General features: G+C 39.3%; 2 protein-coding genes and 1 pseudogene across 2 annotated transcripts; all 3 read right to left on the bottom strand.

The window, feature by feature from the left end:
• Nucleotides 1-1,555: 1,555 nt before the first annotated feature.
• On the bottom strand, nucleotides 1,556-12,860 carry LOC116382378 (myosin heavy chain, fast skeletal muscle). Its single transcript, XM_031845394.1, has 40 exons — nucleotides 12,849-12,860; nucleotides 12,594-12,642; nucleotides 11,909-12,124; nucleotides 11,443-11,586; nucleotides 11,202-11,358; nucleotides 10,875-10,902; nucleotides 10,536-10,650; nucleotides 10,331-10,423; nucleotides 10,182-10,245; nucleotides 10,004-10,102; nucleotides 9,806-9,909; nucleotides 9,568-9,706; nucleotides 9,348-9,466; nucleotides 9,088-9,237; nucleotides 8,829-8,999; nucleotides 8,434-8,740; nucleotides 8,262-8,332; nucleotides 8,091-8,178; nucleotides 7,830-7,947; nucleotides 7,618-7,741; nucleotides 7,389-7,525; nucleotides 7,031-7,286; nucleotides 6,697-6,939; nucleotides 6,432-6,608; nucleotides 5,915-6,060; nucleotides 5,717-5,807; nucleotides 5,245-5,634; nucleotides 5,039-5,165; nucleotides 4,567-4,685; nucleotides 4,287-4,483; nucleotides 4,016-4,199; nucleotides 3,772-3,937; nucleotides 3,510-3,634; nucleotides 3,054-3,362; nucleotides 2,758-2,961; nucleotides 2,552-2,677; nucleotides 2,212-2,382; nucleotides 2,027-2,131; nucleotides 1,839-1,934; nucleotides 1,556-1,699 (listed from the first exon to the last, which is right to left on the bottom strand). Exons 3-40 carry the CDS (start codon nucleotides 12,110-12,112, stop codon nucleotides 1,556-1,558), a joined length of 5,808 nt encoding a protein of 1,935 aa, XP_031701254.1. The 5' UTR covers nucleotides 12,113-12,124; nucleotides 12,594-12,642; nucleotides 12,849-12,860.
• A 5,825-nt stretch (nucleotides 12,861-18,685) lies between these two features.
• LOC116383571 (myosin-7-like) lies at nucleotides 18,686-21,291 on the bottom strand. Its single transcript, XM_031847520.1, has 8 exons — nucleotides 21,222-21,291; nucleotides 20,849-20,973; nucleotides 20,645-20,701; nucleotides 20,177-20,347; nucleotides 19,833-19,937; nucleotides 19,134-19,226; nucleotides 18,836-18,967; nucleotides 18,686-18,706 (listed from the first exon to the last, which is right to left on the bottom strand). The coding sequence occupies exons 1-8, from the start codon at nucleotides 21,289-21,291 to the stop codon at nucleotides 18,686-18,688; spliced, it is 774 nt and encodes a 257-aa protein (XP_031703380.1).
• A 182-nt stretch (nucleotides 21,292-21,473) lies between these two features.
• Nucleotides 21,474-24,296, bottom strand: LOC116383565 (myosin-4-like; annotated as a pseudogene).
• Nucleotides 24,297-24,765: the final 469 nt, after the last annotated feature.

Below are 24,765 nucleotides of genomic sequence, written 5' to 3'. Positions count from 1 at the left end.
TAGTTACTGTTAGACATAGCCAGGCTATCTGCTTCCATGCTTTGTGCTAAGCTAAGCTAACCAGTGGCTAGCTGAGGCTTTATATTTAACAAACAATAGAGTGCTGCAGGCATGATGTATTTTTGTAGGCCAACCCTTGAAGTCAGCAACACACTGGTACTCTCAACTAGAAAGCCATTGGGATTTCTTTGGGATATTTGCAGAAAGATCCATGGCAAACAAACTTTTATGATAATTACACATTTGGTTAAGCAACATAATCTTCACAAATGAACACCACTTTTATGATTTTTGAAGCGTGAATGCAATCGGCAGAAGTATAAAACTAACGTTAACGCTATAAAATAATAATAAACTACATCACAGGCTCATGAGCGCAAATGTACACAACGAGGCTGTAGAGGCGGACTGGTTGGCGTGTTTATGTTTCGTAGTGTCGTTTATTTTTTTAAGACACTTAAAAGCTTCAAAATTCACTAGAGGGGTATTTACTGATATATTTTAGATCATAGAACAAAATGTTAAAATGTCTTGCGTTAAGCACAAACCTTATTTCAGGAATCGAACCAAAAACCCAACGGCTTCAAGACGAAGGAACCGTCAGGGCCAAAGTTCTAACTTATTTCCTGGTTTTTCCTGCAGCACTCTATTTTGGTGGTGGTAGTGGCTTCTCATCTAGCGTTAACTCTCAGCATGAGAGCCACTAAGCTTATTTCCCAAAATGTCAAACCGTTCCATTATGGTCTCATCCACTACAGATATGATGGAATTTGGGAAATCCCTATTTAAGTGAAATGACTTCTGTTTCTGCATGTTTTGCCGCACAGCGTGTTGGTAACTCAGATGCTTATTTAGTTGTAGTTGTTGGTTCTGTCTCATGACTAAAACTCAGTTTTGGACACAGACTGTCACATGTACTGTAATTGTTCACATCACTCAAATTACCTTTGATTTATTGCAATTGAATTGAAATGTAGCAAAACACCATGAAAAGAAGACTGTGCTCTTTGTCAAAACATGGCTATTGTGTTTCTAAGTGAGTGATTTGGATTTGTAGATTCATTTGTAGATTCAGAACCCAGGCTGAGCGACAACACACCCGGACTCAACACTATACTCTTCCAAAGACCAAGTAGTGCTTTGCGTTGTGCAAAGAAAAGTGTAAAGACAGCAGACTTTCAATAGAATTTATTTGATATAGAGCTACAATATTTATTGAGAGCAGTTCAATGAAAAAGCATATTCTATGATTTTCATTTGTGTCTCTCAAAGAGGTTGCAGTTTATTCTTCACCATCCTTTCCCTGAAATGGAGAGAAGAAATAATGAATGGCGTTACACCTATAGGAGGAAAACATTGTCATGTGACATGCATGTAGCTTGAAGTTGCTCCATTTCAAATTCAAATTGAACTATTAATCAAAACACAGCAGCACACTCATGCATGTGAAATACTGAACTGTCAAACAACATTAGCTCTGGAAACCAAGCTAGTTGCTCTTCTGTAAGATTATCAATAACCATTTGAACTGTTACAACAGCTCACTGCCTGACTTTTATTCACTTACTTTTCCCATTTCTCGACTCTTTGCTCTCAGCTTGTTGACCTGGGACTCAGCGATGTCAGCTCTCTCCTGAGCTTCCTCCATCTCATGCTGCACCTTCCTGTACCTGGACAGGTGAGTGTTGGCCTGCTCCTCCTGTGAGGAAATTCACCATCCATCATCATTACCAACATAAAAGAAGAGTGTGATTGTATCTTTGTTTCCAAGTCTGACTGTACTGCATTCAGCCTTGTTTGAGACAATACAGTGAAAAAGGGTCTATCAAATGACTCACCGCGTCCTCAGACTGCCTCTTGTAGGCCTTCACTTTGAGCTGCAGCTTGTCCACCAGATCCTGAAGTCTGACAACATTCTTCTTGTCCTCCTCTGTCTGCATGAATTCATGATTGAAATTGATTAATTGGCATCTTTGCTTGACGGCTGTACCAATCGATACAGTAGGAAGAAGAAAAAACTGCCTACCTGATAGGTGAGCTCCTTCACTCTTCTCTCATATTTACGAACACCTTTGATAGCCTCTGCTCCTCGTCTTTGCTCGCCTTCAACTTCAGCTTCAAGCTCACGCACCTGAAATATGAACTCTGTTACTTGGAGGGCAAGATTTTAATATAAAAGAATAGTTCAGATCAGATCACATTCGTCTTTACCCTAGCTTCCAGTTTCTGGAGCTGCTTCTTGCCGCCCTTCATGGCCAGATTCTCAGCTTCATCAAGGCGGTGCTGCAGGTCTTTCACTGTCAGCTCCAGGTTCTTCTTCATCCTCTCCAAATGAGAGCTGGTGTCCTGCTCCTTCTTCAGCTCTTCTGCCATCATGGCAGCCTGAAATGTTGTTGATTTTTGTATTATTGGATATAAACTTATTGCAGTCTGATGTTTCAACTGCCAGAGTGCCATAAATTAAGGAGAAATAGCCTAAAGTATTATTGTATGCACTGATATATGCTGCACTATGTTTTCAATTGCATAGAACTGTGAAAGGATGACTCACATCAGTGATGGCCTTCTTGGCCTTTTCTTCAGCATTTCTTGCCTCCTGGACAGAATCATCCACTTCACCCTGGACCTGAATCAGGTCAGTTTCCAACTTCTTCTTGGTGTTGATGAGACTAGTATTCTATGTTTAAAGAAGCAAAAATTAATTTTCATGTGTGGAACTATTGAAGAACATTCTTGTTTGACAACCTTTGAGCTTACCTGAGAGTGCAGCAGTCCCACACGCTCGCTGGCATCAACCAGCTCCTGTTCAGCCACTTTGCGGCTTCTGTCTGTTTGCTCCAGTGCAGCTCTCAGCTCCTCGATCTCAGCCAGCATCAGGTTGTTCCTGCGCTCCACCATGGCAACCTGCTCCCTCATGTCTTCCTGGCCTCTTATGGCGTCATCAAGATGAATTTGGGCATCCTAAATGGTAAAACATTGAAAGATTTGTCAGCAAACACTTTCCGCTTGTTTCAAGGCAAGATGCTCTGCCACAAATCCTTCAGTGGATATACCTTAAACTGTCCCTGCACGTTTCTCAGCTGTTTCTGGGCTTCAGCTGCCTGGCGGTTGGCGTGGCTCAGCTGAATCTCCATCTCGTTGAGGTCTCCCTCCATCTTCTTCTTGATTCTCAGGGCATCATTCCTGCTCCTGACCTCGGCATCCAAAGTGCTCTGCATGGACTCAATCACTCTCTGGCTGTTCCTCTTGATCTGCTCCATCTCCTCGTCTTTCTCTGCAAGTTTTCTGTCGATTTCACTCTTGACTTGGGTGAGCTCAAGCTGAACCCGCATAATCTTGGATTCTTCATGCTCCAGGGTAGCCTGTAAACAAGTGTGCACATAACAGGTCCTTCATTCAAAATACAAAAATGGAGGCTGAGTCACAAAGTGGGAAAAATAGCACTGTATCAAGTCCAACACCTTTACAAGATGAGTCTGAGCCTGAGCTAAAGCTCTGCTAATATGTACCTCTGCCTCCTCCAGAGCAGTCTGGATCTCTGCCTTCTCAATTTCCACTGTCTTCTTTCCCTTCTCAAGCTCATGAATCGTTTTACCGGTTTCACCAAGTTGTTCACTCAAGTCTGAGATCTCCTCTGTTGCAACAGATTTATAAAGTATACATTTCAGAATGTTAAGCAGTATAAAGAATAAAGTGATACAGATACTTCAGATAAATTGATTTGGTGTTTAGAGTGCATTTCTGTTGGGGAGAACAGAATAATTGTCTCACGTTGCAGGTTCTTGTTCTCTCTCTTCAAGGTCTCCAGGTGGTCCAGAGCTTCTTCATATGAGTTTTTCAGCTTGAACATCTCAGTGCTTAATGTCCGAGCCTCCTTCAGAGCTCCTTCAAGCTCTGCCTGGCTTTCCTCATACTTCTGTTTCCACTCTGCAAGAACCTGAAAGTACAACAAACAATTGAGTGTGTTTTGTTCCCTCACATTAACGAGTCCAAACCACATGTAAAAACATCTAACCTTGTCAAAGTTCCTTTGCTTCTTGTCGAGGTTAGCAGCCAGAGCATTAGCTCTCTCCACGTCAATCATCAGGTCCTCCACTTCAGCATGCAGTCTCTGTTTTGTCTTTTCCAGAGAGGCACATTTTGCATTCACAGCCTCGATGGATTCTTCTGCATCCTGAAGACGCTGGGCGAGCTTTTTCCTGTTAAACCATACAGTAAACAGGTTCTGTGATGATTTACCAAATCAGTGCATGTGGAAACAGTGTGATTTCAGGACTATTCATTACTTAGCCTCCTCCAGCTCCTCAGTGCGCTGAATGGCATCAGTCTCGTATTTGGCTCTCCACTGAGCCACCTCGCTGTTGGCCTTTGACATTGCCCTCTGCAGCTCAGATTTGGCCTCCTGCTCCTCCTCATACTGCTCTCTGAGCAGGTCGCAGTCATGACGAGCTGACTGAATAGCATGAGCCAGGGCATTCTTGGCCTATGAAACAAATGAGCACCTCATTAATATTAATAATAATTATTGTCTGGTGTCCTTTTTCTCTGAAATAATCCTGCCATTACCTTAACTTCCTCCTCCACGTGCCTCTTCAGCTCCTCAATCTGCTGAGTGTAAGCCTGCTTGGCTCTCGACAGCTGAGAAACAAGAGCTTCTTTCTCCTCCAGCTGACGCGTACATTCACCTAATCAAAGATATCAGTGAACTTAATGGACATCAGAACGTAATTTCTACAGCTCATGTAATAATTCATAATGGATATTATTCACATTATCGTGCAAGAAAGGTTTTCCTCTTGGACTATCATGTTGATCAGAGATACATTTTGGAAGTTTAGAGGTAGTGACATATGCTGATATGTGCAATGTGCAACAAATATTAAATTTAGGTGAAAGGGACTGAAGGTGGAATAGGGTTTTTAAAAGTAGGGGAGAGGCCATAGGAGGTCAAGTTTGATCTTTAAGATACCGGTTTAAAATACAGAATGTATGCAAAAGGAGCCTAGTTTTTGAACACCCCAGACTATGATTCTCATACCATTTTCAGTTTGAAGTCTTGCTTTCTGTGCACTCAGGTCGTTCAGCTGACGAACATTTTCATCATTCTTGGATTTGAGCTCACTCAGCTGATCTTCTAATGTCCTGCACATTTTCTCAAGGTTTCCCTGATGAAAGAAAACATTAATAATTATACAAATATTACCATTATCTTTTGCTCCCTGTAGTAAAATATAGCTCCCTCACTTTGGTTTTGGCAATGGACTCCATATTGCTGCTGAGGTCATCGATCTCCATCTTGTATTCGCTTTTCTCTTTCTCCAGCTTCTGTTTGACTCTCTGGAGGTTATCAATCTGTTCTCCCAGCTCTGCCACACTGTCAGCCTGCTTCTTGCGGAGAGCTGCAGCGGTGGCCTCGTGCTGCAGGGTGGACTCTTCCAGATCACGACGCAGCTTCTGAAACTCGGCCTCACGCTTCTTGCTCATCTCGATCTGAGCAGACGTTGCTCCACCAGCTTCTTCCAGCCTCTCGCTGATCTCCTCAAGTTCCCTGGAAAGATCAGACCTCTGCTTCTCCACCTTGGCCCGAGCAGCCCGCTCAGCCTCAATCTCCTCCTCCAGCTCCTCAATACGAGCCTGAAACCCACCGAGTTCAAATTAAAATCTTTCAATATATTTGAATGTTCCTTTGACCTTCGACTAGTACTACAAATTTTACCTGCAGTTCTTTTATCTTTTTCTGTAACTGGATTCCAAGAGTCTGCTCATCCTCAATCCTACTCAGAAGCTGGCTTGTCTCAAAGTCCTTCCTGCAGGGGACAGAATAAATCGTTGCATTTAAGTTACGTGTAAGAAGTGCCTCCAATGAAATAATTGATTGAAAGTAGGTAAAAGGATGACGTTTGTTTATTCTTACTTCTTTATTTTCTCGTCAGATTGCTGCTTGTCATTCTCTAGATCCATTAGAGATTCCTGGGCCAGTTTCAGATCTCCTTCAAGCTTCCTTTTGGCTCGCTCAAGATCCATACGGAGTTTCTTTTCTTGCTCCAGAGAACCTTCAAGCTGTCCACGAAATAGATGTTTTATATAATTTCAGTTATAATCGTTATTATTTTCAGAAAATCTAACTCCATTTTTGATGATATGTACAGTTTGGTACACTTTTGTCCAGTTGGTAATAGCTTTAGTGTTTACTGTTCACTCTTTTAACACTGTGTCAAAGCTGTATGAAGTTAGTGTTAACTGTGATAGATAATCAAAACGTGTCTATAAAGCAACATAACAGTCATATCGTCAGTGCTTTTAAATCAGTAACCACAGGTGTCACCAAATCAACCATGACTGAGATCATAAGAAAACTAAATGTAAAAGAGAGATTTTTGCTATTTTATAAGCAAGTTAAACTTTTGTTTTTAAATGCAGAGATTACTCACATCGTCCACTTGCTGCTCCAGCTTGGTCTTGGCCTTCGTCAGACAGTTGACTTTGTCTTCCTCTGCCTGCAGATCATCAAGGGTCTGCTGATGGGCCTCTTGGAGGGCTTTCTTCTCTTTGGTCAACTTGACAATGATCTCATCTTGAGATGTCATTTCCTCAACCAGGTTTTTAACCTGTATTCACAATATTGTGAAACATATTTTAAAGGGTTTAAGCTTTTTACAAGATTTCGATTTCAGGCCTTAAGGAAGATTTACCAACCTTGTTCTCAGTGGCGTGCTTCTCCTTTTCTACTTTGGCCAGAGTGAGCTCCAAGTCATCAATGTCTTTCTTCAACTCAGAGCACTCGTCCTCCAGCTTCCTCTTCTTTGCAGTCAGCTCACCATTCATTTCCTCCTCATCCTCCAGTCTCTCAGCCGTCTCCTTGACTTTGGCCTCAAGGTGGATTTTTGATTTAATGAGCCCCTCACACCTTTCCTCTGCATCACTGAGGGTTTCACCTTCCTAGATTTGATACATAACATCAAAATGATAATTAATTAACTTTAAAACCAGGATCTCTGAAAAAGCAATTCGTACTTTCTTTGTAACGTACAGCCTGAATTTGTAGCTGCAAGTCATTCTTCTCCTGCAGCAGAGAAACCATCTTCTCCTCCAGTTCTTTCTTCTTATTCAGAGCCTTTGCGAGATCCTCTTTCATCTTTCCAAAGTCCTCTTTCATTTGGGCCATCTCTTTTTCACTCTCTGCACTCTTCAGCAGAGGCTTGATCTTGAAGTACAGCTTCATCCATGGCCAAGTTTTGACATTCATGAATGAGCGAATGTTGTACTGGATGGAGTAAATTGCCTCCCTGAAAACAACAAAGAAAAATTGAGTTAGAAAATGTTGAAAAGTTGCAGATTTTTTAAACATGCATTACATTTTTAGACAACATCAATAACAGACACATTACCTCCTCTCCATCATCTTGATGAACTCTGTCCTCATGAGGAAACCTCTGCAGACAGCTTGAGTCATTGTGACCAGCTCAGCCAGTTTCTCATCTCTCATCTCCTCCAGAGTTCCCAGCAGACCGGCTTTGAAGAACACCTGAGAGTCAATAATTATAATTATCTTTAAGTAAATTATTATTCATGATAGTTAATAATATACCCTTTTTTGTAAAAAGTCTTGTCCTCTACCTTGGTGTGGCCAAACTTGTACTGACTCTGGTCCACATCGATGGATCCCAGCAGTTTCTCTGAGGCCTTCTTGTTGTCAATGAATTGTCCCTCAGGGATGACACTAGCATTCAATACTTTGTATCTGAAAGTAAAGATTTCTTACAGTTAGACACACTAGCTTAAAGATAGTAATAATTTTTCAATGACTGTCAATGTCATATTTCTGCTACCTCTGCTTGAAGTCACCGTAGATGATTCTGCTGGGGAAACCTTTCCTGCAGATCCTGATACCTTCCAGCACACCGTTACACCTCAGCTGGTGGATGACCAGGAAGTTCTCCATGAGACCTATGATCATTTATTATGTGTAATTAATTAGTAATAGTACAAGAAATGGTCAAATCCCATGATAAATTTTCTTTGACTTGCCATTTGTCTCTAATTTCTACAACTTTATTAATTAAATCAACATTGACACAAATAGCACATACCTGGTGTCTTTGATTCATTGGGAATCAGGCAGCGCACAAAATGAGGATGTGTGCACCTCAAATTTGACATCAACTTGCCCAAATTCTCCTGAAGAATTAAAAGGATATTTCATTGGCAAAAGGCACTAAATTAGTGCAATGAAGTACATAAGTCCTTCTTTTATACCTTACCCTGAACAATGCAGACACAGTCTGGAAGGAACCACCCTTCTTCTTGGCACCTTTCTTTGAGGCACTGTCAGCTGTCAGTGGAACGACAATTACATTGAAGTTATTAAATTGAAAACAAATTCATTTGCATTATTTTATATTTCATAATGTAGAGACAGGTAACAGCATCTACCGTCTGTTGCGGCATGTGCTGCATAGAGGTGAGACAACAGTTTGACTGAAGACTTCTGGTAGAGCTGAATTACTGAGTCGTTCAGGGGGTCTTTGTTCTTCTCCAGCCAGCCAGTGATGTTGTAGTCAACAGTGCCGGCATAGTGCACCAGAGAAAAGTGAGCCTCAGCTTTGCCTTTGGCAGGTTTTGGCTTCTCAAAAGCCTTGGTTTTACCAAGATGCTGGTCATACAGTTTGTTCTTGAAGGTGACATCTGATGACTTTGGGAACATACACTCCTCTTCAAGGATGGAGAAGATGCCCATTGGCTGTCATGATGAAATGATTATTTTAAACACAAGATTTCAAGTCATCGGATAGTTTTCTGTGTTTGTGAATATTCAGCGTGTCTCTCACCTTCTCAATCAGCTCAATGCAGGCAGCCAAGTCCATGCCAAAATCAATGAACTCCCATTCAATTCCCTCTTTCTTGTACTCTTCTTGCTCCAGGACAAACATGTGGTGGTTGAAAAACTGTTGCAGTTTTTCATTGGTGAAGTTGATGCACAGCTGCTCCAAGCTGTTGTACTGATTAATTTAGAACAAGAAAAGGTTACTGCCTTAACAACAAAATCATCATCATCAAAAAAATAAGAAATTGCGTCACCAAACTCACATCAAAAATTTCAAACCCAGCAATGTCCAGGACGCCGATGAAGAACTGTCTTGGCTGCTTGGTAGCCAGCATCTCATTAATTCTGATGACCATCCACAAGAACATTTTCTCATAGACAGACTTGCAGAGAGCACTGACGGAATTGTTGACCTGAGATTTTACAGATACAGGAGTGATAAAACAATATAATTAATCAAAGTTTTCAGGGGTCAAACAGACTATAGCTTTAAGATTCACAGGACTGTATGTGAGTGTTTTACCTGAGGCACAGTCTGGCCCTTAGTCACATACTCATTTCCGACTTTCACCCTTGGGTAGCACAGGGCCTTCAGTATATCAGCCGAGTTCAATCCCATGAGATAGCCGATTTTATCAGCGACTGAAAAGAAGCAAAAACTGAGTGATAAGAGGTCATTTTATTGAGAATTATATAATATTTAAATTTATAATTTTTCACTTGTTTTCAAAAGTGCAACATACCCTCAGAGCCATCGGGCTCAGCCTGCTCTTCACGCTGCTTCTGCTTGAACTTCATTGCTCCGTGATGCATCACACTTCCAGTCAGCTTGTAAATGCTGGCCTTCTCATCAGAAGTGAAGCCCAGGATGTCGATGGCAGTCTGTGAGTATTCAAAGAAAATTCATAAGTTCTGCTCTATAAATAAAACATTTCTAAATTCATACATTTCTTGAAGGTGTGGACTTGATAATGTTCTTACATCAGTGGCAATGAACTCCTCAATATCGTCAATACTCTTGACAAGGATTTCACCTTGACTGATCATGGGATAGTCGTATGGATTGGTGGTGATGAGGAGAGCCTCTGAAGAAAGAAAGCCATTGTGGTTGATTCTTGTCAGCACATATACACTGTACAGCAGGTAATGAATAGTCTTTGAAAATCAAAAATGTCTCACCTATCAGCTCAGGTTTGTGGCCTGTCATGAGCTGGTAGAAGATGTGGTAGCTCCTCTCAGCAGACAGCTGGAACGTCACTCGAGACTTCTCCAGCAGATCTGTTGATCACAGTCAGTTCTGTTCAATGAGCCGAGCAAAAACAAACTGAGGTATCTGCTTTATTATTTCTACCCTTACATGTTTCAATGTCTGCTGAGGCCAGCTTCCCAGTTGATCCAAAATGGATTCTGATGAATTTACCCTATTGAGGTAAGGACGGTAGATTAGTATTATAACTTATTGCATTCTGATATTGTTTAAAAATAATCAGGTCAACAAGCACTTACAAAGCGGGATGAGTTGTCATTCCTCACAGTTTTGGCATTACCATAAGCTTCCAACAGGGGATTGGCTGCAATGATTTGATCCTCCAGCGACCCCTTCATTTAGAAAACAAAACATTCATGCTTTATAGCCGATAGTCCAAGATCACATTCAATGTCTATGACAGCGTTTTTGACACCTTTTCCTAAAACAGATTTGTTCATTTACCTGTATCTTGCCAGAAGATGCCTCAGGTTGCTTCTTTCCTCCAGCCACTGCGATTGTCGCAAAGTACTGGATGACACGTTTGGTGTTGACAGTCTTTCCTGCACCAGATTCTCCGCTTGGAGAAAAAAAAACAGATCAATTAGCAGCAGACACATCTCCTTTAGTAAACTGAACAAACCTTGAAAGACAGACTTGTGATGTAGAGCATACTGTCAATGTTACAGTATGTTGTTTATGTAAAATAATGTGTAGGTTGCTAAGACTTTTCTTCGACATTGAGTTACATTGATTTCAGGATTACTTTGTTAGACAAATAATTTATAAAATTGGCAAACTTACGTGATGAGGATGGACTGATTATCACGGTCTGTAAATAAAAAAGTAACATATTTTCAGATTATTTACACAATTGGTCCATTTAAAATCTGCTTTGTGTACATTATTTAGTCCAACATTTGCTAGAAATGTACAACAATGATGTGGAGTTATAATAACCTGTAATTTCAAGCCTTTAAAAACCAAAAAATGAGCTTCTATAAGCTGCTACTTGCTTAATAGATATGTTTTTAAAGTTCAAAACATTGGATATATATACTGTAATAGTTGCTCTCTTCTCATATGATTTTCCATTTTAAACATGCAAAGTTTGGCGCACTTCTCACATACCAGTGAGCATGAACTGATAGGCGTTATCAGAGATGGAGAAGATGTGGGGTGGAGCCTCAATCCTCTTCTTGCCTCTGTAGCCTGATACAACCCCTGAATCATACACTGGGAGCCACTTGTAGGGGTTCACAGTCACGCAGAACAGCCCTGAGTAGGTCTGTGAAGACAGACAGGATTTCTATCAACGTCTTTCTTTAGTCATCGTTTCATCTACTGATGTGATGATTAGGCCGATACTCACGTAGATCATCCATGCTGCGTATCGCTCTTTGAGGTTATACAGCACAGAAGGCTCACTGAGGTGGGTCATCATGGCCATGTCCTCAATCTTGTCGTACTTTGGAGGGTTCATGGGGAAGATTTCAGTGTCTTTAACAGTGAGAGTCTGTTACAAGGAGAGAAACAACACAGGACTTCAGTTTTTATAGTGGACTGCTGAAGAGAGCGAGCTGGTTAGTATACATTATTATTTATTTTACAGTCAGAGGAATCATAAAACCACTAAAATATCAGTTTAAAACAGATAAATTATACTGCTGAACATATTATGTTCTCTCACAAGACATGCACTTTATGCACTGGTATGTCAACAATTACAAAATAAAAAACTTCACACAGAGGAGCACACTGTCTGTCACTCTTGACAGTTTACTGTGAAATTAAAACTGTTTAACCTTTTTTTTTTATTCCACTGTCATCACGCTCACCTTTCCAGTGATCGTATCCACGGTGGCTTTGCCGCCTTCTTTCTTAGTGAGTTTCCCCTTGAGGTACATCTCTGCCGGCTCAGTCACAAAGTATGCAGTTTTAGCATCAAAGGGAGTGTTTTGAGCTTCAATTCTCTCCTTTTCAGATTTCCGGAGGTAAATGGCCGCCGGGCCGAAACACTGCATCTCAGCGTCCGTACTCATCGTGACCCCTTACTGCGTAAAAAGTATGTAAAACAGGACAGCAGTCATTTATTTCAGTCATTATTTCTTGTCATGATGGTACTTCACGAATGAACAAAGCTGATGAACAGAGAAACATGGACAAAGGTATAACTTTACTTATTTATGTTTCATACTCTATGAAAAAGTTAAACACAATAGCACTTTACAGTTTGTAACAACAGGGGGAGATTGCTACTGTGTAACCTATTATCTTTGTTGATGCCATGACTTGTTACATGCACCAATAAATGCTTGTTTAAAAGTCTCAGACACTGGTGTAAATTAACAGTGACAATTTCTTTCTTCTTTCTAATGATGCATATGTTTATTAATTGATTTGCTACCGATTCCACACGATGTTAAGGTTTAATGAACATATAACAAAGTCTGACTTATCACATATATACTGATTAAAAGTGTCCTGAAACAAAATGAAACAGTGGTAAAATAAATAAATCACCTTCTTCCCTCCCCTCAGATGAACAGATATTGATGGACTAATGAAGGTTCTGAAGAAAGACACAAATCATTTTAATTAATAACAGTAATCAAACAATTTCATATTGAAGATGAACTTACTGTACACTGAAGTCCTGGCATAAATAAGATAGTTCTGTATTCACTTTCTGATGTTTGGAAATTCGTGATCATGCCCTGCATTGTTCATTAAGCTGCTGGTTTTCCTCCTGCTAATAAAAGACTGGAACACACTCACCTTGACTGGGCGTCTGTCAGTAGTTGGGTGCGTCCAGCCTCCCTTCTTATATAGAGAGATCAGTGTTCACTCAGCAGAAATGACCTGCTCTATTTGGTCATGTACTTTTAGGCTCTCATGCTTGAGTATTTTTGCATCTAATCTGACCTCTGGCGTCTTTTGTCACGGAACAACACAGCCAGTTTATCACAGATTAAACGCCTGTCGCTTTCACTTTCAGAGTCCCTGGTTTAAAGAGGTAAGTGATAAGAATTTAAATGAGAAATATGTACACAGACTATTCTTTGAAATGATTATGGTTAATCAGTGCATACTCTACAGACGGCTTATTATTGGTGTCGTAACCAGAGGAGCCCAACTTTATCAACTAGAACATACGTGAACAGAATTTTGATGTGATGCTCTTTCATTAATAGGAATTTTAATCAGAATTGTTTGTTTTAAATACAAACCACTATGTCCTTAGTGGCTACAGCATGTGTCGAGAGTGAGCACATTAAACGTTCGTCTCATAGTAAACTATTTTACAGAAGGAGCATGGTGCCACACAGTCACAGTTAACCAACATACTGCATTTAAAGGTATATAAATAGATCAAGACACATACAATGCAGCATTTTTTTTTAAATCAGTGTAAATATTGTTCTGGCAGCCGTATGGGTTACTGAAGTTCAGACATTGTTTTGGTCTTTACAATAATCTCCTTAATGCACCTTGGCACTGCAGAGGATCCGACTTTAGCCGTGGAGAGGCTCTCATGTGTCACTGGTATTCTGTTGCAGAAGCCTTGCAAGTCTTTCCTGTGACAAAGGGACAGAATTGGGCCTAACAGTTGCTAATCTAAGAACCTGTGAAAATAATGATACCTCATGATGGCAGAAACACTCGACGAGGTCTGCGTTTCACAAAATCCTAAACTTAATTTGATTTGTTCTGTAGGAATGAAGGACAATGGGAAGAAGAACAATACTCATATTTATAGTGCTTTAATTTCCTTTGTTGTTTAATTCATGCATCCAGGAGAGATCCAGTAAAACATGACATGTGTATCCTGTGAAAATAACTTGACAATCAAATGGTGATGGCATTTGCTTTGAAGTTCCCTTGATACAACAGTCCACTACAAATCCCATTTGCCACTGTTATGTCAGTGTCATTACATCCAAAACTGCAAATAAAAATGTTACTATTTCACAATACTTTCATACACAATATGTATTTCTATACTTAATTTGCAGTGTGACATTCTGCCAGCAGTGTCATGACATGAAATCCTAAAAACTACTCCACTTTGAGTGATAAAGCCTACCAAAGTGTTGAATTATCTCGTTATGGCAACCAACGGTGGGAATCTTCTGGAGCAGGGCCAACGTTTGAGTTAACGTGACAAGATTACAAATGCCACATCACGGCATCACACTCTCCGAGTGAGAAATGTATGACAAGGGGTCAAGTAGAACTTTTGTATGCCTTAGATTGTTACAAATGTTGGCAACACTTTACTTTGAGTATTTTGCATTCATGAGCAGTACATAATCACTCAATAAATGGCTTATAACATACTAATGTACAATGTAGTTTTACAGTGTTGAATGTATTTGTCAACAACTACATAAATGAGGCTGGTGTATAAACAGATAACGAATGACTATGAATATAGTAAAACACAGTTTTAATGATGTAAAATATGTCTTCAGAAGTTGTTGACAATACTGGATATTAATAAACATAAATAAATATCTGCTTACAATTACATTGTGTGTTATAACGTGTTTATTATAAGTTTGTATAATTGTAATGAATACTAAATAGTGCTACCCAAATGTACAGCTCCACAGTTGAACCACATAATAGAAGATATAACACACTTGTGCAATAGAGAGGGGATAATAAAAGTTGGACATTTTATCCTTTCTGGCACATTTTTTGGGGGGATACAGAAGTAATTTCACTAGATATCCTTTAAACTGGTCTAACAAAAGCAGTCCTGTTTTTAGACATGACATATTATCCCAAAGAATTTTTGCAATTACTGAGGAATATTTTAGGCTCCACAGCCATATATTGGCCTGATGATAGTGCATAAAGGAACAGACAGGCAATGATTGCAGGGGTCCACCTTCTATTTATGTACTTATTATTTTCCAGCAAGTCTGCAGTCTGAGTCATTGTAATTTGTATGAAAATGTGCAACACAAATAAACTTGAACTTGATTTACTGCCGTCTGGAAAGTGAAGGGAGCTGGTGTGGACCTTGACCTTTTTGTTTGAACTTGGGACATGGAAAGGAAGGAGATCTTAAACACTACAATATCATTCGGTACTCTTCTCACAAGTGTGTTTAGGTGTCAACACAGTAATTTTCAATAAATCTAAACAAATCGACTCTTCATGGGGGCTCCAGACAAATGATTTGTAAGTGGTGCAGAAATTAAAGAGGTAGTAATAGACGATTGTAAAAGAACAGGACATACTATATTTAAGAAGTGAAAACTTGTTGCCGCCACGTTTTCTCTCTCTGGCCGCTGATATTTGTATACATGACTATTAGGGAGCTGTCTAGCTGGGTCTAAGGGCCTCAGCTTAGAGACCGTCTCTGAAATATGATATTGTGAACATAATCACACTCTCTCTGCCACATCACACAGAGAGGTATTGGAATATTTCAAAATGCTCATAGTTCTTTACCTAATTTATTCATTTTCAAATACACTGAGTTTGATTTTTAACAGTAATCTGGATCTTTCTCAACTGATTATGATTCAAAGTACAACACCAGTGTTTACAAAAATGTGTGATGTAAACAGAACAACTGTACTACAGCATCTGATTCATTCAGGTTACAGGTTGTTTGATGAGTTCGACATGGCCACCATTAAAAATTGTGTATTTCAACTCTTTCTATCACTGTTACCTTTGTATATTTACATTGTTGTAATGAATTGTTTATGTGTATTTGTGTTAGCACACTTGCTTGCCGGAAATTGCCACTTGGGAAATAAATAAAGTATTTTGACTTAACCTGATTAGAATTGACTTTTAGTTTATACCTTCATTATTGATAATGCCTTAGCAGCCTGCAGTTCAAATCCAACCTGCGGCCCTTTGTTGCATGTCGCCCTCTCTCTCGCCCCCTTTCTATGTCTATCTTAAGCTGTATATCTAATAAAGGTAATTAAATCTCCCCTACAAAATAATAACAAAAAAGATTAGCAAGCTAATGCAAAATAAAACTGAAGAACTACAAATTATTTGAAAAGGAGAAAAACTCCAGAGCATGATCATTTAAACTGGATATTTCTATCATTAAATGAAGCATGAAGGTTGCTTACTTCAAATAACAACCATATCAATAATCAGTTGTTAGTCAATGACCCTTTCATCTCCTCGCTGCTGAAAGTCAAAGTTAAAGGTTTGTTTTTAACAACTCAACTGTGCGTATCAGACATGAGAAACAATCACCTATCCTGGTGGCTCTTGTGACTCGGCTGGTGGCTGAGAAGTGCTACGTGTTGTGCTTCATAAAGTCTCCTGGTTTATTTGTCAGTAAACGTACAGCTCTATTGTCCAATGTGAAATCCTCAGTGAACAGGTGATTAGTTTTGTGTCTCCAGGTTGTTTGAGACAGGCACTTGTGTTGTCTCAAGGGCGCGGATGTATTTATAAACCCTTTCTTTAAATGGTCTTGTTGTACAGTGTGTCCTGACAGATGAACTGAAGACAAGGCCAGGCTTGTAGCTTGACCTTCCCTTAAGGCAAGTGTTTGTTCCCCGTGCGTGGCAAGAAGGGGATCAAGTTATATGATGTGTAGTAGTTTGCATTCTTTCCCTGTTGAAAGATGACCCTAAATTGGCAAAGATGGGGAAAGGGCATTAGGAGCTAAATACTGAAGACTTCACACCCTACGAAAGAGGTCTATATATTCAATAAAAATGTGAAACCTGATCTCTTGTGCTCCCGGGTGTGCTTATTAGGAAGAAATACAAATATAGCTGTCTCCTCAGCAATGTTCTCAGAGCTCAGCCATTTGTCACTGCCTCAAGTATTATTGTGGGACAACCTTTGATATAAAACACTCCATTCCTCGGTGGTCCTAGTCTTAAATATAACAAACACATTGATGCTTATAACAATATATCGTAGTCTTACGTCTTAAAATCATATTGTGTTTATTCACTGTGTGTCAAATCTTACTCAGCGCTCTGCTGCAGCAACTGCTTCCACTGATACCAGATAAATAAACACAATTTTAAAGGATTACTGATTAATGAGACGGAGCAATCAATCACTTTTGTCAAATTTATATGAATGTCCAACAAGCTTTAGGACTCAAATAAAAGTAATAACAGAATGAAAGATGAAAATATGGAAATCGTGATGTACGACTTACAGCACATAAAGTAGTAAAAAGTCCTTAACAGATAGGGATATAACTGTCTATCATTGCAGAAGTAGTTACAACATCAACGTATACATCTCTGTATTCTCCAGAAAATCTGTTAAACCAGTTTGAAATGTCTGTTTTTGGCTAATAAGTGATCAAATACCTGACAAATCAAGAAACGTCATCACATTGCCCATAATGCCTCAATATTAAATCTATTTAAGAAGTAGTTACCTCTGTATAAATGTTAGAGGAAAATATCTGATGCTAGACAAATGCATATCTCCTCATGTTGTCTATTTGGAAGCGTTAGTATTCCTTCCTCCAGTTAAGTTTGTCTTTGTTCATTCCTTCTAACAGTTAAATACTGATTCATTTCTCCTCTCTGTCCTTTTGCTCCAGTCCACTCTTCATACAACCATTTCTAAACTATAGGATTTGAGAAATACATGCCAACCAGATTCATTCTGTCAATTATTATCGTTTTCTTTACTTCATCTTTTAAGAATTACTAGTACTAGAGTATTACTTCATCCTGCACGTAAAGTATTTTGCTTTTGATGCAGATCAAGATTTTAAGTCCGAAAACTTGTCAAGCATCAAGTAAGGTTGTAATTTCCTTATTGGCTATTCAGTGGACAGCAACATGCTTTAGTTCCTATAATGAATCTTAACCTACAGTGTAGTTACCTAACCAGTTACCATCACTGTGCACAGACACACTGAGGTATCATTGTGTCTTGTGGTTCACTAATAGGTCTATTTCCATCATAACTTGACACGGTGCAACATGTGTTTTGAAGCCCATAAAAACTGTAAGGTCACGAGACTGTCAGTAACATTATCACCACGAGGCAAAGATTTGCAGTTATCCTAACCTGAAGGACTTTTACATGATAACAGGTGACAGTTGCCATCCCGCCTATTTTGAATGGTGGAGCTACACACGCTGCTGCTCACGCTTGAACACCAAATACACAACTCAAAATCTGCTTATCTCCAGTGTTACTATTAGTAATTAGCTTTATGTTCTCCTGATAAAAGTTTGATGATTCGTCTCATTCCTTTTAATTTACTTCTTTAAATGTATAAAGAATGTCAATACTTGTCTTCTGCTAAATGAATCTCTGCATGTAGTTGGTGAATTAATGGAGTGAAATAGTTTTTCTGTAACACTATAGTATATACTTAATAATCCTCAAGAGTTGAGACATTGGCTTATTTGTTTAAAAATATTCTCTGTGTACTTTAAGAATATGACTTACATTTGAACGTTCTGCTTGTAATGTTTGTGTTTTATTACCTCCATACATCCGTTGAATTAAGTGTGAAGTGAAACCAATATATTAATGACACAGAAAGGTTATTCAATTGCATGGAGATATATTTCTTGTTACACATCAGACACAAACATCATATTGTATGATTTCTTGTACCGTGTCATGTCTGATGCTCATTCTTCACCCTCCTTTCCCTTTTGAATCAATACAAAAGAGACAGTCAGAAGTTAGTGGTTAAACAGTTTGTCAAGATGTAAAGATACAGAAGTACCTTGAATGAATATCACTGGTGTACAGAGTGAAAACAAATAAAATGAACATACCCTGACGATCTCACGGCTTTTTGCTCTCAGCTTGTTCACCTGAGACTCAGCGATGTCAGCTCTCTCCTGAGCTTCCTCCATCTCATGCTGCACCTTCCTGTACCTGGACAGGTGAGTGTTGGCCTGCTCCTCCTGGAAAGCATAAAGTTAAAGAGGTGATATGTTGAACAATCTTTCCAAACATATCAGATTAAAACCATTAGATGACGCCGCATTATGCTGTCAGTCCTAGGTTAGGAAAGGTGTCACTGGTGTGATGCCTATTTGCGTTGCATGTGTCAAATATTTCACACTCAGCCTCCTCAGACTGCCTCTTGCAGGATTTCACTTTCAGCTGCAGCTTGTCCACCAGATCCTGAAGTTGGGCGATATTCTTCTTGTCCTCCTCAAACTAGAGGCGGTATAGAGCACGGTTTGTCAGACCAAAACTAAAGCCAATACCATCCTCCCAAAGTGTTTTAGGAGGATCTTTGCAGCATGCAGTACGATCCAACAGACATCTTCCAACAGGAAGCCACTTCAGAAAAATTGTCAAGAGCAACCAAACATGCTACAAACTCTGACAATATGAATTTAAGCACAACAGCAGATACAGTTACACAATGTCTGTCGGGAATCCTTCAGTCCTGTCAATCAAGCTGCCTGTGGGAATTGAGTTTACATGAAAGCGTTCCTTCTCTTTACAATTTTTCATAGTGTAAATCTGTAAAAATATCTATAAATACCAATCATTTGGTCATACTAATTTATGCACATAACCACATGTATTTATAGCTGCAACAGCAGAATGCCTATTTTTAGCTGTGATCCACTCTTAATCACTTCAGTATATCGGAGCTTCAGACATATGATGGCAATTAATGCCCTCTAGGGGTTTGAATCATATTCCACATCCAGTTTGAATTTAGCAGCACACATTTTATGATAGGAAGTAGTTGTGTCGCTATTCAAATTGAATTGGTGCACAATGCAACTTTTAGGTTTTGGTTCTCTGTACCTGGTAAGTCAGTTCCTTTACCCTGCGTTCATATTTGCGGACTCCTTTCACAGCTTCAGCTCCACGTCTCTGCTCGGCCTCGACCTCCGACTCCAGCTCTCGGACCTTGACAATAAGAGGTGCAGATTTTATAGTGACAAGACTCAATGTGCTTGAACAGATGACAAATCTTTTATGAGCTTGTTGGGTAACATGTTTGTTACAAGTAGAAAATGCTGGAGGTTGTAAAGGCCCTGAAATTAAAGCTGAAATTCAGCAATTTAACACCAATCATGGTTTCATTTCAAATCCAAATTGCAAGAGCACAGAGACAAGAAGGAACTTAAATAAACAAATGAACTTACCCTAGCCTCCAGTTTCTGGAGCTGCTTCTTGTCGCCCTTTAGGGCGAGATTCTCAGCTTCATCCAGACGTTGCTGCAGGTCTTTCACTGTCACCTCCAGGTTCTTCTTCATCCTCTCCAAATGAGAGCTGGTGTCCTGCTCCTTCTTCAGCTCTTCTGCCATCATCGCGGCCTAAACATAAAGTGATTGTAAGAAGGGCAACGAGCAGAATGATCAAAGAAAATAGACCTAATTTGTAAGCCAATTGTAAAACAAAAGGGGAGATTGCTACAGGATAGTTGTAGATTTAACACCAGGGCTGTTCCAAATACAATTGTTGGGGCTCCGGAGCTTTGCTAGTAATCAACAGTGAATATTCAACTCAATCTGCAGCGTGTGCTGTGACAGCAGGAGTGCTTTACTTCTTGGTTTGTAGGCATCACAGACTGATGTCATTAAAGCAGCACAGTTCCTCTGCCACACGCTCACCTGGGTGAGCTCGAGCTGGATATGGATGATCTTTGATTCTTCGTGCTCCAGTGTAGCCTACAAAATGAAATATATGTTGGATAACTTCAGAATTTAGAAGTTGTTAAGTATACAGAAAGTTGCAGTTTTTGGATCAAGACCAAGATTCCTAACTCCAGAGTTCCTCGTTTGGCTTTTTCTTTGCAAACAAGTCGATTTTAATACCTCTGCCTCCTCTAGGGCAATCTGGACTTCTGCTCTCTTATTTTCTGCTGTCTTCTTCCCCTTTTCAAGCTCATGAATTGTCTTTCCTGATTCAGCAATATGTTCAGTCAAATCAGAGATTTCTTCTGTTGAAAAAAAAACACAACACAAAATTCACATAATGCAATGTGCAATTTTTTAAGTGTAATTATAGTATTGCATAAATTATTTATCAAATTTTCAGATCAGGCCAGACACAGGAGCCCAAACTTCAATATTTTGAGTGTTATGTTTATAAAAACAATTCAACTCACATTGATTGTTTTTCAATCAATGTGAAGAAGTAAAGAATGCATTTAATTTCAACAATCACATGCAGTATTTGATGTCTTACGCTGCAGGTTCTTGTTCTCTCTCTTCAAGGTCTCCAGGTGGTCCAAAGTTTCTTCATAAGAGTTTTTCATTTTAAACATTTCTGTGCTTAAAGCGCGAGCCTCCTTCAGAGCCCCTTCAAGCTCTGCCTGGTTCTCCTCATACTTCTGTTTCCACTCTGCAAGAACCTATAAAGTAAGAAATAAATTAGTGTTTTCTGTCACCTCATGTTGAAACAGTACAATACGAGATATATCTAACCTTGTCAACCTTGTCACAGCAGAGACACCATCTTCTCCTCCAGTTCTTTCTTCTTATTCAGAGCCTTCGCTAGATCCTCTTTCATCTTTCCAAAGTCCTCTTTCATTTGGGCCATCTCTTTTTCAGTCTCTGCACTCTTCAGCAGAGGCTTTATTCTGAAGTACAGCTTCATCCATGGCCAAGTTTTGACATTCATGAATGAGCGAATGTTGTACTGGATGGAGTAAATTGCCTCCCTGGGGAAACAAGAATCCAGTTTTTTAGAAACAGATGCTATTATTAAAAAACTATTTCTTATTGCTGCAAACCTTACACCCCTTTTTGTGTGTTGAAATTAAATCTCAACAAATTAAAAACAAAGCATTGTTGAATCCAGGATACTGTGTTGTGGACAGTTGACCTCTGTGACTAAGTCTTAGCTGAGGAACTCCTGGCCAATGTAGGAAGAGCCATCAAAAGGCACCCCAGATGTGAACCCATTGAGCTGAGTTGCCACTTCTTCTCTGCGCTTTCCTCCAGAGCAGGAAAGAGATCATGTGGTCCATCTGATCAAGAACTGCAGTTATGTAAAGATTTACAGTATTTTCAAGACTCAATCTACTGTTATCTTTTTTTACTCGTCTTTTACTTGTGTCGCTTTGTATAGCATGACTTTTCCTTGGCAGTGACTGACTCAATGTCTATATGAGCAAGAAAACAAAGCCTCACTGTAAGGCTGTCACACTTTACGTTTGCACTGGACTTGTTAATCCACCACTGTTACTGTACAGGTACAAGAGCTCCATGAAGTAAAATTAGGCCATGTACATGACACTAAACCTGCACTGATAATAATATAACATGCTGTTATCAAAAAAAGTTATGAATCAAAACAAAAATTACATTTACTGTATCATCGCACACCTATAGCAAACATTTTCCAACATCAATCATTTATTTCATTAATTTTGGCGGTGCCACAGTGTATAACAAAACAATCAGCCCACCTTCTCTGCATCATTTTGGCAAATTCTTGTCATGAGGAAACCTCTGCAGAGAGCCTGAGTCATTGTGACCAGTTCAACCAGTTTCTCATCTCTCATCTCCTCAAGCGTGCCCAGTAGTCCAGCCTTGAAGAATACCTGACAATAGAAGTAATAACATTGATTTAACCAAAACTTGTTTTGTTTCAAGCTACACAGTGATTTAATTATATTTGATTGTAATGAAGTTTGGAAGGAGCCACCCTTCTTCTTGCCGCCACCCTTCTTTCCACCTTTACCATCTGTAAAAAAGGATTTACAATTTTTATTTTCATTCTGCAATTTGTTTTACAAAATATTTCCAAGCATGATGGCATTCATGTTGCTGAATATTAGCTACTTTTTATATTCGTATCTTAAATTATTTGTACAAGCCCTCTCAGCTTTTCTGAAACCTTTCCTGTAAAAAATCTAAACTAGGATATACTGGTGATGTCTGACTGAAATGACTATGATGCAGTACATTTCCTTCGATACTTCATGTTGTGTAATTAATTCTGACTCTGAATTCTTAGTTCATGGGGAAGATGTCATCGTCCTTTACAGTAAGGGTCTGCACCAAAACAGTGAAGAATTAATTCTTAGAATGTGCAGTGCCATAATGAAATAAAGATAGATGTCTACATACCTTCCCACCCTGAATTTCAACTGTGGCTTTGCCACCTTCCTTCTTTACTAGTTTCCCCTTCAAATACATCTCAGTGGGCTCCGTCACGTAATAAGCTGATTTGGCATCAAAGGGAGGTTTTTGAGCTTCTACCCTCTCCCTTTCAGATTTCCGGAGGTATATGGCCGCCCGGGCCAAAACACTGCATTTCCGCGTCTCATGGCGCCTCTGTAATTAAAGTGTCAATAAAACATAAAAAATTGAATTAATAGAAAGACATTTTAAGATTCATCAAAATGAAAAGGTAATGTCTAATTAAGTAACTATTTGCATGAATGTCATTTACCTTTTTGTTGCCAAGTGATGAAGTTATGTGGGTACTAAGAAAAAGTCAAAATCAGATTAGCATAAGAAACACTCACTGTTTAGAAACACAGTAAAATCACTGATCACGGCATAAAGTGTGATAGGAGACTCACCTACGTTGACAGGCCGTCTGTCCAAAACGTCTGACCGGGCCTGGGAGTTCTTCTTTTATACTGAAATCTCTGGACAGCACACAGGAACAGCACTCCTGTTTAGGTCACTCAGCTTGTCTAGAGAACGATATCAGATGGCCTTCTTCAGCCCAACTGGTGTCACCTAATCCCATATGATACAAAAACAGCATTAACAATAAATAAAACCCCAGATTAAAATAGTAGATTACTGTCCAAAAACCAAACAGCTGATAATGACAATGTACTCTAAAACCTCAATGTGTTTTACTCAGTGGTTTAACGAGAAGGAATAATTGATATAAACTGTACTTTTCAGGTACATGTGTATAAATGAAAATTAGGAATTAAGATGTATTCCTCAAAATCTTTGTGAATGTGGGCCAGAAAGTCTTATTACAGGATTATGTTCTCTATCTGCATGCAGACAAGTTTATTACACCATCAAACTAACTTTCAGCAGTGACATTGTTTAAAACGTCTCTTGAGCATAGGGCCAAATGTTCAGTTAAGGCTAATTTAAGATCCCATTATGGTCCATTATACGTTGTGTTTTCTCTCCAAAGAAAGATGACAACTGGGCCGCTGTGAAAGTATTTTTCATGTGGTGTGATTATGTTGCAATAAAAGGTGACATTCAATACCTCTGGCCTTTCTTTCGACTTATTAGGACTTACAGCAAATATAGCCTCCAGCTCATAAATGCCCATGGTCTTAATATTGCAATTGTTGACAAATGCACTGAATGTTTCTGTTAATTACATGTCAGATGTATTTCAGCATCCTGTTACTAAGCACCTCAGAAAAAAAATCCAGGCTGTGAAGCGTCGTATTCTGTATTCGTAATCAGTATTGTGACTAGGTCATAACCTCATCAAGTTCAATTTAGTTAGGTTCTGTATCGTGGTAAGTAGAGATCTACAACAGAGGTTGATGGCCACAGCATGGTGCTAGCATTGCTTATTGTTTGCTTATTGTTTGGTTCCTGCAGAGGCCTCTGATGCTAGATATGCTTGTGCTGTATTTGTAATAATGTGCCAACCAAATGAGCTGCGTGTAACCGAGTCATTTATGGTACTTACAGTTGATATTGTTTCAAATAACAAAGAAAACTCTCTGTATTTCTTAACTGTAGGCATTAAGCAAGTGCAGTGTGTTGGGTTAGGGAAAAGTTAGTTA

This window comes from Anarrhichthys ocellatus, unplaced genomic scaffold (genome assembly GCF_004355925.1).
Source record: "Anarrhichthys ocellatus isolate YVR2014 unplaced genomic scaffold, GSC_Weel_1.0 scaffold1, whole genome shotgun sequence".
Taxonomy (NCBI): Eukaryota; Metazoa; Chordata; class Actinopteri; order Perciformes; family Anarhichadidae; genus Anarrhichthys; species Anarrhichthys ocellatus.
This window is presented reverse-complemented; position numbering and strand designations above follow the sequence as displayed.

Bases quoted from the DNA above. Each gene is read 5' to 3' on its own strand.
- LOC116382378 (XM_031845394.1), bottom strand. From the start codon at position 12,112: ATGAGTACGGACGCTGAGATGCAGTGTTTCGGCCCGGCGGCCATTTAC. The intron at 10,424-10,535 runs GTAAATGAACAA...TTCTAAATGAAG, and splicing joins CATCTTCTGGCAAGATACAG to GGGTCGCTGGAGGATCAAAT. The intron at 10,103-10,181 runs GTAAGGGTAGAA...TGTGATCAACAG, and splicing joins CTCAGCAGACATTGAAACAT to ATCTGCTGGAGAAGTCTCGA.
- LOC116383571 (XM_031847520.1), bottom strand. From the start codon at position 21,291: ATGAAAAACTCTTATGAAGAAACTTTGGACCACCTGGAGACCTTGAAG. The intron at 20,974-21,221 runs GTAAGACATCAA...TTTTTTCAACAG, and splicing joins AGAGAACAAGAACCTGCAGC to AAGAAATCTCTGATTTGACT. The intron at 19,227-19,832 runs GTACAGAGAACC...TACCGCCTCTAG, and splicing joins TAAAGGAACTGACTTACCAG to TTTGAGGAGGACAAGAAGAA.